The sequence below is a fragment of the Pteronotus mesoamericanus genome, unplaced genomic scaffold (assembly GCF_021234165.1).
Source record: "Pteronotus mesoamericanus isolate MK-2021 breed Mesoamerican mustached bat unplaced genomic scaffold, CSHL_Meso_final scaffold_99, whole genome shotgun sequence".
Taxonomy (NCBI): Eukaryota; Metazoa; Chordata; class Mammalia; order Chiroptera; family Mormoopidae; genus Pteronotus; species Pteronotus mesoamericanus.
The window spans coordinates 15,062,012-15,074,155 of NW_026555330.1; the positions used below are offsets into that span (position 1 = coordinate 15,062,012).

General features: G+C 60.6%; 1 protein-coding gene across 1 annotated transcript in view; it reads right to left on the bottom strand.

Moving 5' to 3' along the window:
• The window catches only part of RIPOR2 (RHO family interacting cell polarization regulator 2), a 76,759-nt gene extending 65,763 nt beyond the window's left edge, over positions 1-10,996 (bottom strand). The window contains exon 1 of the mRNA XM_054565040.1: positions 10,874-10,996. Within this exon, the coding sequence (XP_054421015.1) occupies positions 10,874-10,934 (61 nt within the window). The 5' untranslated portion in view covers positions 10,935-10,996. The remainder of the gene's footprint in view (positions 1-10,873) is intronic.
• Positions 10,997-12,144: the final 1,148 nt, after the last annotated feature.

Below are 12,144 nucleotides of genomic sequence, written 5' to 3' on the forward strand. Positions count from 1 at the left end.
CAGCCCCACTCTTAAAATATTTCTTCCTTAGGTAGCTCCGTTAATTATTTCTGTTTCTTTCCGTCTTCGGCCAGAGCTGTTGCTACACAGAACCTGTCCATTGAATTGCTTTCCCTCTCACTGCCTCCAGCTGTGCAAAAGCCTTTCCAGAGCTCGCTCCCTGCCTCGTGCCCAAAGCCGGGCCGTGGCCTCGGCGGCGGGGGTTTAGGACGAGTTAGCGGAGGGGGAACTTCCGCAGTTAAATGCCACTTTGAGCTTTGCGGCGGGTGGTGAGTCTTCCCAGTCTCTGCAGACATTGTTTTGGAGTGCAGTTCATGTCAAAACCGGCTCTGGGAGGCTGAACGAAGGGTTGCTACTATCCAAACAAAGCCAGAGAGAGGGACAGAGAACAGCCAGGTGTTTAAGGGGCCGCGGCGGAGGCCCTCCTGCCCCAGGGCCCCCAGATGGAGGCCCTTACCCCCCGCCCCCCCCCCCCGCTCCCCCGGGCCGAGGGCTGCGGCCGCTCCTGCATGCTGAGAAGGCGCGGGTCCTCTGCGGGGCCTGGAGACCAATCGAGTCCCTGCTCGCTTGGGGGCCTGGCGCCTGCCTCTGCGCTTCCTCAGTCACCCCTTCACAGCCGACCCTGCCCCCACATCGTGCGTTTTATGCCAAATTGGGGACTGGAGACCAGATCGCCCCTGAGCCCCGCAGAGCCTCCCTGCGGAGGTGGGAGGGGAAACCTGACCCGGCCCGGCCCGCTCTGCCCTCGTCTGCTCACAGGCAGCAGCGCTCGCTCGTCCCCGTCCCCGGCGGCCGGGAGAGCGGCCGTGACCGCGGGGCAGGGCGCTGTCACCTCTGTGACCAGGCGGCCGGCGGGGAGGCTGCCGCGTCACCACCGCGTCGACAGTGACGACGTGGCTCCCACCCCCGAAGTGTTATCAGCTGTCGTGCTCAGAATCCGTCCTTGGCACAGGGGCGCGGCGGCGACCGTCTCACAGCCGCAGCGACGAGCACCAGGGCTGCGGCTGCAGCGGGTCAGCAGAGAGCGGCCTCTCCCAGCCGCCCCCCGGGGACGTCTGTCCCCGAAGCCTGGGAGGTTCTCACGGCGGCCGCAGGAAGAGGCCGACACAGGCCTGGGGACACACGGCTCAGGCTTCCCCGGTTGCTCCCTCGGCCAGTCTCAAGGGGCTCCCCCCGGGGAAGATAACTGGGCTCCGGCTCTGCCCCCAGGAGCAGGGAGCAGGGAGCGGGGACGGTGCTCCCCCGCTGCAGGCACCAGCCTCTGGGCCCTGGGGCCACTCGGGAGGGAGGGGCTCCTGTCCGATGGCTGTGGGCCACGTGCCCCGGCCCTTCAGGTCCCAGCTGGCCGACGGCGGCCTGCTCGGCACGCAGAGCGCCTGGTCCCTTGCCGGCGAGGGCGCAGCTTCAGCTCACGCGCCCGGCGGAATGCAAATGTTTGGTAACTGTTCGGACAGTTACCGGGGTGTCACCGGTCCCATTAGTGGTTTCTGAGCATACGAGACACCGGCTTACAGGAGGGAGGGCGGTTTTCCCCGGGGATTAGAAATAAGAGACGTGATGGAAGGCATCGCTGGGGGGCTTGACTTGAAACCAGAGCGACGTGCCGCCTGCTGGTTCTCGGCCGCTGAGCGGCTGCGTGACCGAGGGAGACCCGCGCCCGGGGACGGGAAGGGGCGGGGCGGGGGGCGGTAGCGACCAGGCTGAGGCCCCGCTTGCCTTCTCCGAGGGAGACAGAGGAAGACCTCCGCGGTCTCTGCCAGCTGAGGCCCCGTGACATGCAGCTTTGGGGCAACAGGGCAAGGCGCGCGAGCCTTGTACCCTGGCGAGTGTAGCGCCCAACGCCCAGCCATGCACGGGACGGGGAGGGCGGGCGGACATGCTCTCCTCCGCAAGCCCGGCCCAGCCACCCCCCCGGCCTTTCTGCTAACGCCCCCTCTGTGTTTGGGAGCAGCTTGCGTTCCATCCTGGAGCTCCCCACTTTACGGAACAGCCTGCGTAGGTTATATAGCCCGGTCCCCAGAAGCTGGAGTGAAATCTATGACGGATTTTCATATATGCTGCTTTATCATCGACATTTCGCCCGACACCTCCTGAGTGCCCACTATTCTGGGCACTTGGCATGGGATTTCGTGAAGGCATCCACTATTTATAGGTACACCACAGGCTTCATTGTCCCCAACTGAGGCCCTGTCACCCTACCCCACCCCGCCCCGCCCCGAGGCCGACCCTCCCGCAGGCCCCCCATTAGTGCCAGGCCTGGGGGGGCCCCCGCTCTTGCTTCTGCAGGGTTGCAACAGCCTCCCAACCGGCCTACCTGCATTTGCCTCGATGCCTCATCTTTGTTTCCAAGACAACAGTCAGAATGCTCTTTTTGAAAAGCAAACCAAATTATGTCACTTTGCTCAACGCCCACCCATGACTCCCACAGAGCAAAACTCAAAATTCTTACAATGGCCTGTAAGGCTTCCCAAGCCCTGGACCCCCCGAGGCCTCTCGGATCTCATCTTCTTCCGCTCCCTGTGTGCTCACATCACGCTGCTATCGCACTGGCCCCTGGCTCCTTCTGGAACCTTCCCCCCACTCGTCCAGGTCAGACCTGCGGTCCTTCAGGCCTCTGGGCGCTCACCACCAAAGCCTGCCCTGACCGCGGCGCTCTGCGTCTCCCACGCACCGAACTCTTCCCCGGAACACGTCTCCCCACCTGACATGCCCTGGTTTCTCTTGTGTGGCTGCTGTCTCCCTGCACCGCAATACAGCTTCTCAAGGGCTGGAGCTGTGTGGTTTCGCTGCGGATCCCAAGGGCTGAACAGACGGAGCCCAGCACAGGGCCCACATCCGACAGTCCCCTCTGAGCAAGTGAGAGGATGCGTCTTCTGTCCCTTCGCTCCCGAGGGTCCTCCCTTCCCAGTCCTGGCTGCCGCCTAACTGCCCAGCCCGGTGCCCCGGTCAGCAGTGCTCCTGCCCAGCGCTCAGTACGTGTTTGCCGCTCGGTTCCCAGCCAGCTGACCCTACTCGCCGGTGCTCTGCTCCCTGGAGTTTTGAGCAGCGGAGGTAACGTCTGGCCTCCCGTACGCGTGGGTGCACATTAATATGTTGACACACCAACACACGCACACGGCGTATCATGATTTCCTTTACTGTTGAAAATATTTAAAAAGCAATTGGAAGTAAAAACAAAACACCACCAGAGGGGACATTGCGAAGGTTTCATTTGAAATCCTAACTTTTTTAATCCTCACCCAAGGACACGCTTACGGATTTTTAGCGGGGGAAGGAGGAGAGAAACATCGACGCGGCAGGGAAACATCCGTCAGCTGCCTCTCGCACGCACCCCGACCACGAACCGAACCTGCACGTGCCCTGACCAGGAACAAGCCCGTGACCTGGTTCACAGGACGGTGCTCCACCCGACTGAGCCACACCGGTCAGGGCTAAACTCTTAATGATTAACTACAGTCCTGAAATGGTGTAAAGTATGTAGAATTCAAATTTTAGGGTGTGTTATCTTTATGTTAGAAACATTTTAACAAGTATAGAGGGGGCAGCCGTAACTGTCGTGTGTTTACTGCGAGGAACTATTTCCCCGGGAACAGGGGCGCTTCCGTTGGTACGGTCGCTGCTAAAGTAACCGCTCTCACCTCCCGCGCCCCGGCGCAGGCAGCGGCCTTGTCCCGGGAAGACGGCTGCCCTCCACACGGCTCTCTCATCCTCAGAGGATTTCGGGAGGGAGGCAGATTGGCGAGGGCGGTGAAGACCGACTGGAAGTCACCTCCGTGCCAAGCGGTGGGGTTGTTCTGAGCCCCGCGCGGGCGGCTGCCGGGGACCGGCAGCGGCCGGCCTGTGAGTCCCCGAGCCGGCGCGCCACGGCAGGGCGCCGGCCCGGTAGCCCGCCCTCCCCGGCTGCGTCCCTGTTAACCGAGGCCGGGGCCGAAGAGGGGACGGCAGAGACACAGGGGGCGGGGACCGCGGAGAAAGTCACGGAGGCAGAGCCGCCGCCACCTACATAGGAAGGCCTCCAGCGCCTTCCGTTGTCCCAGGCGTTGTCTCCTTTAACTTCACGGCGACTTTCCAGGGGATGAACGTCACCACAGTCATGGTCTTCATCACATCCCCGCCATCCCCATCGTCACCGCCACCATCATCATCACTATCCTCGTCACCGCCACCATCGGCACCACCCTCAGCACCCTCGCCATCGTCACCGCCATCAGCACCGTTGTATCAGCCCCGCCGCCACCACCTGCCAGAGTCAAAGGCGGAGAAAGAGCGGCGGCTCCAGGATGCGGCTGTGCCCAGCGCGGCGCCTGGCAGCGCGGCAGGGGGGGCGTGGCCCTCTGCCGAGGCTGCGGGCGGAGCCTGCGCCCGGGATTTCACGCGGGTCGCGGCGCGCAGACCGTTCAGAACTGCAACGTGTTCTGAAGAAGCGTCATATTAAGATGGAAAATTCCTCTTTATTTTTTAGCATTTCAAGATGCCAACGGAGATTCCTGGGGGGGCAGAGACACGCCCCACCCCAAAGGCGTCCTTGGCACCGTTTCGCGTAAAAGTGGACACAGAGGGGGACCCTTTGGCTCACTTCGCGCCAAGTCATTTATCGGAAAGCGGTTAAGAGCCCCTTCCGCAAATCACACCTGCACCTTTGACTCTGACTTGCTGTTCTTCGCACACCATCCTATCGGTCCATGGGGCTGTTGGAACGAGAGGAAGAACCCACCCTAGACAATGCTTTCCCGTCCCCTCCCCCCCCCCGTGCCCTGGACGCGAATTTGGCCGGAACACGGAATGGCACGCGCCTACTCAGCCAGCCGACTCAACGTGTGGTCTGAAAGCCACGTGGCTTCCCCCCAGCGTCTTGGCCTAGTGCTTCTCACACGGAATGGACAGTTGAGAATGAAGTCAAGACGGGGGAGGGACGGGCTGTTTGAGTTGTACAGTGTAAATATTTAAACTTTTACTCCCCGCGACCCAAGAAGGGAAACTCGGCGGGGAAAGGTGTGCCCCTAACCTCGCCGGTTTCCAGAAGGCAGTGACGTGTCCTTCCTCCTCTTTATCTGGTTTAGAAATGATTGTTTCCGAGGGTTCAGCCTCACGACACAGCAGATGAGACTCCCAAGCCCTTTCCTCTGGTCACTGGGTTACCTGCTAGAGAGCATCTCTGCAAATGTTGACACACTGTTTTCTCGCTCCCTCAACTGGGAGAGCGGAAACCTTCCCCCTCCAATAGTTCACATTTCCCTTCCTTTTATATTTTAGGGTCCCAAACTTTTCCCTTACGAGGACCCATCGCTGATCTTTACGCGTCTCCTGCCCGAAGCCCTTGGTGAGCAGGCAGAGGCAGGGAAACGCGTGGGAACTTCCGCACGTGACAGAATGGCAATCGTGTAAATCATTAATTTCTTACGGAGTAAACCCGGCCGTTCGGCCCGCCTCTTGATTGCTTTTGCAGCGTAGCCCAAAGTCTTTCTCTTAAACATGATCCAAACACGATCAAGTAGGTTGTTCTTTTTTTCTTGAAGGGTGATTCTAGGGGACTGAGGGGACTGAGGCCTCTCCGCACAGCACAGAGAGAAGTGCTTTTCCATTTCAACGACCTGGCTTGTCTCCCACGAGGGCTGAGTGCGACCGACCCCGGACAGCCCCTCCCCCGCCCTGCAGGGTGGTGTGGGGTCCTCAGCCTCCCCGAGCCCCGGGCACAGCCCTTCCCAGCCCCCGCACAGCCCGGATAGGACGCACTGACTGTCGAGAAAGTGCCCGCGTGTCCGGGACCCCACCGGCACCTGCATTTGGGGGTTCATTTTCTTCTCTCCGTTTTTACTTGCGAGGACCAGTCATCTTTTTTTTTGTCCTTTCCAACTCTTTCCTGCCTTTCTTCTGGAACTTGAATAGTCATTTCAGTTGCACTCATCTAGTACCTTTTCCATCTTTAAAACCTGTTCTGAGATCAACCGAATTGTAAACATCTTCGCTGAGCACCCCAGCCGTCCGGCCAGCGATCGGCCGGCGGCGTCCAGCGCCCCCACAGCCAAGGGGGGGCGGCCCCGCCGACCCCTGCGAGCGCTGCCCACCGTGGGAGGCGTGGCCACCGAGACGAGCAGCTGCCTGGCTGAGCGGACCTGCGACCTGCCCTCTCTCTAGGAAGCGGGGCAGCGCTCCCGGCGGGTCTCACTCCTTCCCTCACAACCGCCACCCATTTCTTTTTCTTTAGAAACATCGCTCTGCCGCACGGACTGTGGGCAGGCACACGCTTTGGCTGTTCCGCTCCAGGCCCGCGGGCGACAAGGCCAGCCTGTTGCGTCCCGTCCTAGGAACATGGCTGGCGGCTCGGGGAGGCACTGAGCGAGCGCTTGATGTGTTGTGTTTGTGACAGCGGGCCCCCGCTGGCCTTGGCCGATCTGAGCCGGTGACCGTGCCGTCCCTGGGGCGGGCTGGAGGCTGAGGGTCCGCGTAGCTGCAGGGCCATGTGCTATTTCAGTGCGGGCCCCTCAGGGGACCTGGCTCCTTGGCAGCGGCAGCAGGGCCCCCCCCCCAGGCCCCCGGGAGGGCCTGCCCTCCAGGCCTCCAGGGCCGAGGCCGCGCCGGCGCGAGTTACTGCGGGGACGGGGCCGGGGGCTGCGCCAGCTCCCAGGCCCTGTGACAAAGAGCGGACGGAGGACGGCTGCCAGCCTCGCTTTTGTCCGGGAATCCGGGGGACATTGTTCCAGGCAGCCGTGGCAAACCGTGAAAGCAAAGAGGGACCAACTTCTCCCACCCCAGGAAACCAGGGCAGCCTCTCCCTGCCCCCTAATCCCGTTTCTCCGGTCCCCGGAGACCCCGGCAGGGACGTTTTTGAGAAAGGTCCGGCGTAGCTGAGTGACGGTTACGTGATTCACACGACAGGAGATGGGGCCTAATCAAGCAAAAAGCTCCAACTCTCTGTCGCCGAGGGGCCTCTACGTTTCATACTTTTTCCGGAGGCTATGACTCAACCACTCTGAACTTGCAGGATTTATTGGTTTCGTACAAAACCTAAACTTAATCTAATCTTGCTTTCTTCTTTCTTCCTTTTGATTTTGGCACGGCTGACTGTGATTCAGTAAACAACATCAAAACACGCCAGGCTACAGCAGAGTGTATCATTGTTCACCTATTTTTTAAAAAATCTCCCTTGCCTTCCTAGGCAGTCAACACAGGAAGACAGGACGTGGCCACGGCTTTGCTTACGCTTCTTTTCCGGACGCCTCTCGCAAATTCCGTGCTCGCTCTAAGGCGAATAATGGGAAACACTACTGATTGTCACACTTGGCCTGGGGACAGGAGAGAGGTTTCGTTCAACCTGAGTGGCCTTTTTGCCCCAACACCTGTTGGCCTACGAGCATCCGTTGGTCTAAGAGCAACCGCGGAGGGGACTTCCTTTGCCGGGCCGCCTCCACGGGGGCACGCTCTTCTCTGGGGAGGCAGGAACAGCTCGCCCGCAGGCGGGAGCGCAGGACAGAAGGGTTGTCCCGTGCTGTCCCAGCTCTGGGGAGCAGCGGACGGTCTGGCCCGGCGTCTCAGGCCTCTGTGGTCTTTCCAGAAGTGAGATCTTAAAAGGTATGTGAGTGTTCAGGGAAGAGAGGGGCCTGAGAAACACTTTGCACCGACGAGTGTGAGCTCGTGGTGCTGTTATTCTGACCATGGCGCTGGACCACGGGTTGCCGAGCAGAGCCAGCAACGGAGGCAGCGGGGACTCGGCTCTGAGGGAGGAAGCACTCACGGCAGCTTGAACTTGGGCCAGCGCGCGATTCTGGCGGCTGAACCCCCGAAAGACCCCCCCCTCCTCCCGGGACGTTCCCTCCCACGCACGGCCCCTGCTCTGTTCTTGGAGGCTGGCCCAGGGCCTCCACTGCTCCGGGCACTCTTTTCCCTCCTCTTCCTCCTCCTCCTCCTCCAGATTGTTACAGTGATCGGCACCATTACTACCCTGCAGCCAGTGCGGCTGACCTGCGCTGCTAGCCTGGCCGGCCGGGAGGCCCAGGGAGAAAGCAGATGGAAGCTCTTGCATTTGACGGGTCTGAAACAACAGTGACACAGGCTCCTCTAGTCCCCGCTTCCTGGTTTCTCAGGACCCTGGCGAGCAGGCCCGTCACGCCCCCCGGAAAGGTAGCCCTCCGAGCAGTCACTGTCTTCTGCCGGGCACAAAGGCGATGCTGTTGGTGTTGCTTGGAAAGCAAGCATGTGTGTGTGTGTGTGTGACAGAGAGAGAGAGCGGGGGAAATGGGGGGGGCACAGGGACGGGGCGGGGGGCAGCCAGCGCCGGGTTTCTGGCGGCGGGAGGCGGGGGCCCCTCCCTAACCACATGCCAGCATCCGGCAGCAGCGGGAGCAGAGCCACCCCCAGCACCAGCGCCTCTCCGCTCTGTGACCCTTAACATTCTCTTTAACCGCAGAACACAGTAGCTGAAGCAAACAGGATCTTAGGAAGGCAGATAAAAATATATATATTTGTGGGCAGGACTCATGTTTTTTCCTCCCCAGATCTTTATGGGGTCCATACATCTAAATGAATTTATTTTTACCATTAACCAAATGGGCCTCCATTCTAAATCTGCGTTCCTTTAGGGGGAAAGAGTCCTTTAAAGATGTGTCCGTTACAAGGAAACACGGTTGCCGTGGCAACAAGGTCCTCGGCAGTTTTCTTTGTGTTAAGGGAACTCTTGTACCCAAAACGTTTTGCGCTCTCAGGCGGCGAGGTGGGCTGGCCGCCGGCTGGCACCTGCGCGCCGGGAGGCTCCCAGGCGCAGGCAGCCGGCCATGTGGGGACAGAGCTGCGGCTTGGGACCAGACCTTAGGGGACATGAGCCCGAGCCTGTGTGTCGGTGGAAAACGAGGCCCAGGGAGGTTGAGCGGCTGGCGGGAGCCCCCGACCCCCTCCCCAGGGCCGCTCCCACGGTGGCACACCTCCCAAAAGCTGCTTCCCAGCTCAAATTCTGTAAAAGGTCCTCTCTTGAATAGACTCGGTGAACCAGACACGTCGAAAAACTGTACTGAATCTGCACGCGTCTCTTTCCGACTGTTTTCTGAGCTGCCTTGTGCACAGAGCGGCAGCTAGTGGTGACGCAGAGCGTCCTGGGCGCTGGGCAGGGCGCGATCCCTGTGACGACAGAACCTGCGCACCTGCGCGGCGTGTGCTCTGGTGACAAGGGGGTAAACCGAGGCACGGCAGGAGGAGGCGGCCAAGCCTGGGCCGGGGGACCCCAGGGAGGCGCTCTGGTCAGCGACCGCACCCGGAGCTGGCGCGGGATGCGGCGCCTCGGACAGACCTCCACCGCGCTGGCCAACGTGCGCCACGACGCGGAGACCACGCACAGGCACGCAGGATCCCCTCTCTAATCCTTGGAGATCTAGTTAAATGAGACAGGCAGTCTGGGAAGCAGGCAGCACGTCCCACAACGTCAGGAAGCGCGTCGGGACGTGTCTGTGCGGCCCGAGGGGCTGCTGCCCCGCCCCACCACCAAGGACGCGGAGGGTGAGCCAGGTAAATAAGCTGCATAAGACGGCGCCCTATGAGAATTTGAATCTGAATCTTGGCTGCCCCGCAGTTTGGCTCCGTACGGTGCCTGCTGAGGTTCAAACCTTAAAGCTCGCGATGCCCTTATGGCCTTAAAGCCCTGGGTGCCCGGCAGAGGCGCTGGGCTGGCACCCCCGCCCTGCGCCGCCTGACCCCTGCGGGGCGGGGCCCGCACCCGCGCTGCGAGCGCCGGCCTGTAGGTGGCGCTCGTTAGCACCGACCGAGGCCGGTGCGGCTGGGGCCGAATTGCCAGCTCGTCCAATCCAGGCTCCGAGTCCTGGGTGTGACCATTTTTTAAGTCAAGAAGGGAGGAAACGCCTAAGTAGGTATCACCAGAGAAAACACCTGCAAGTAGAACAACAGGCCCTGAGGTCAAACCACAGAGGCTCAGACCTGAGCAACACGGAGCCCCGGCAGATAGTTTGCAAACTAGGCTGAGCTGTGGTCTGAAGCCCAGTCAGGGTCGGAACCGTCTCTGAGGCCAGGACAGAACAGCGGAAAGACAGACATCCCCGACGTTAGGCCGCGCGAGGGTCTTAATAGGTGTCCGGTGCCCTTGAAATGTCCTTCAACGAACTAGCATACCTGGGTAATCCCCCAAAACGTATTAGTGCTCTTTAGAAGTTACCCGATGGAGTTTCTGAAAAATTCCTAGATACGGTTCCTTAGGGAAAACAACCAAACTGAGGAGGTCGCTCAGTCCAGAACACCGTTTATTCCGACGGCTCCCCAAAGCCCTGGCCTATGGGCCAGTGTCCCAGGCAGCATTTGAAGGTGACGGTGGCAGATGACTAGATTTCCATGGAAAATGACAAGCCTGTGGCCACAGCCCGGTCCCTGAGCCTATGTGTGGAAAGCAGCGACGGAGGAAGGGAAAGTCGGCCGAGCGCTGGTGGGCATCGCGGCTGCACACCTGGCGTGGAAAAGCAGGGGGGAGGCAGGGAGGGCTGGGGTCCGGGGAAGGGCGAGGGAAAGATCCTGAGTGGGCAGGGTGGGCGGTGCAGGCCAACGCAGCGGGGTCCGTGAGAACCGCCCCGGCCCCCTGCGCGCCTGCCGCTGTGGGCCTCCCTCGCGGGGCTGATGAGAGCGCGGGAGAGGAGGAGGGGAGAGTCCATTCTATTTTCCAAGCTAAACTCAACCTGATCTCGTCATGGCATAGAAAAGTGCGCGGGGGCGCGGTCCCCCTCCCTGGTGCCCGCTGCTGTGCCTGGGTCCCTTGGGGCCTCCAGGGACACCCGCCGCCGCCACCGGCCCAGCCAGAACGTAAGCCAGGTCCTCAAGTCCGTGCGCAAACTGGACAGGAGTTTCCAGTGCATCGGCATGGCTCCTGCCAGAAAGACGTGTTTACCTTCTCCAAAAATGTCATCCTCCTCATCGACCAGGAACTCCTCGGGGTCCGGAGACTGCATCTTGGAGAGCGTGGTCCACGCGCGGTGGGCAGGGGCCAGTGGTCCTGGCAGCAGCGGTGGCGTCTCAGCTGTCACACTGCCCTGGGCGGCTTCCTTCCCTGTTGCCTAAGCCCCGGGGGGGGGGGGGTTGGGGGCAGCTTCCGCCTCAGCCCCAGAGAGCGGCTTCATTCATATGAATGGGTTGCCGGAGCCTTTTGAAGCCCACGTACCAGGTGGGGTTGTTCCCTGCCGGCCAGGAAGGAATTTCCTGGAAGGGACCGCGGAGCTGGCAGGATCTCCCTGCAGATACGGCTCCAAGTCTGAGTGCAATGAATTCTAGGTCAAAGCCACAGCTTTCATAGTTCCTGAAAGAGGAAGCTGTGCTTTTAACTGTTGTGTGAATCTGAATACAATGAGTCATGTTGAAAGGGAAGGGCTTGCGTTTCTGCTGTCCGGGGTTTGCTTCAGGGACAATTCAGCTGACAGGGGCAAGGCCACCCTAGACCTGGCTCTCCCTGCGCTTAGCAACCATCGCTCTTGTCCGGTGCAAACTCCTTGCACGTGGGACTCAGAACTTGACAAAAGCAGGTGTAACAAGCATCTAGGCTCTTATGGGGTCCGTTAAATCCACGGCCCATCCATGGATCACTAGTTCGGTCAGACAACGTCCGTCTCACAATATTTTCCCCGTCTGCTTTTTCAGCCTTTATTGCTAAAGGGAACAGGAGAAAGTGTAAGGCAACGGGTGGCTCCTTCCAGAGGGGCTCCTGTGTGCGTGCGTGCGTGGGTCCCGCCGCGGCGGCATCGCGGCGGCATCGCGGCGGCCAGCTCCCCGGGCGCTGAGCTCTGCCTGGCTGTTTGAACGCAGACCTCAGGTGACGTTGCACCTGCTTCGGCGGGTTTCCCAGGCGCTCTGCTGTGTCCTCAAACCTCCCAGAAGGTCAGAGGCTCAGAAGATGCAAATGGGGAGGCTGGCTGGGAGCTTGGACCCAAGGTGCTTCCTTCTGGCAGCTTTGTTTACTGAGGAGGTTGTTGTGATCAGTTGATATATTTCAATAGAGTGTATTTTTAGATCCGTCTTGGATTCACAGCAGAAATGCGAGGAGGGCACAGAGGTTTCCCATATACCGCTGTCCCCCTCCCAACCTGTGTAGCCTCCCCCATGGTCATCGTCCCCATCAGAGGGGGACCTCCGTTACCGCTGATGAGCCTACAGTGACACGCCATCCGA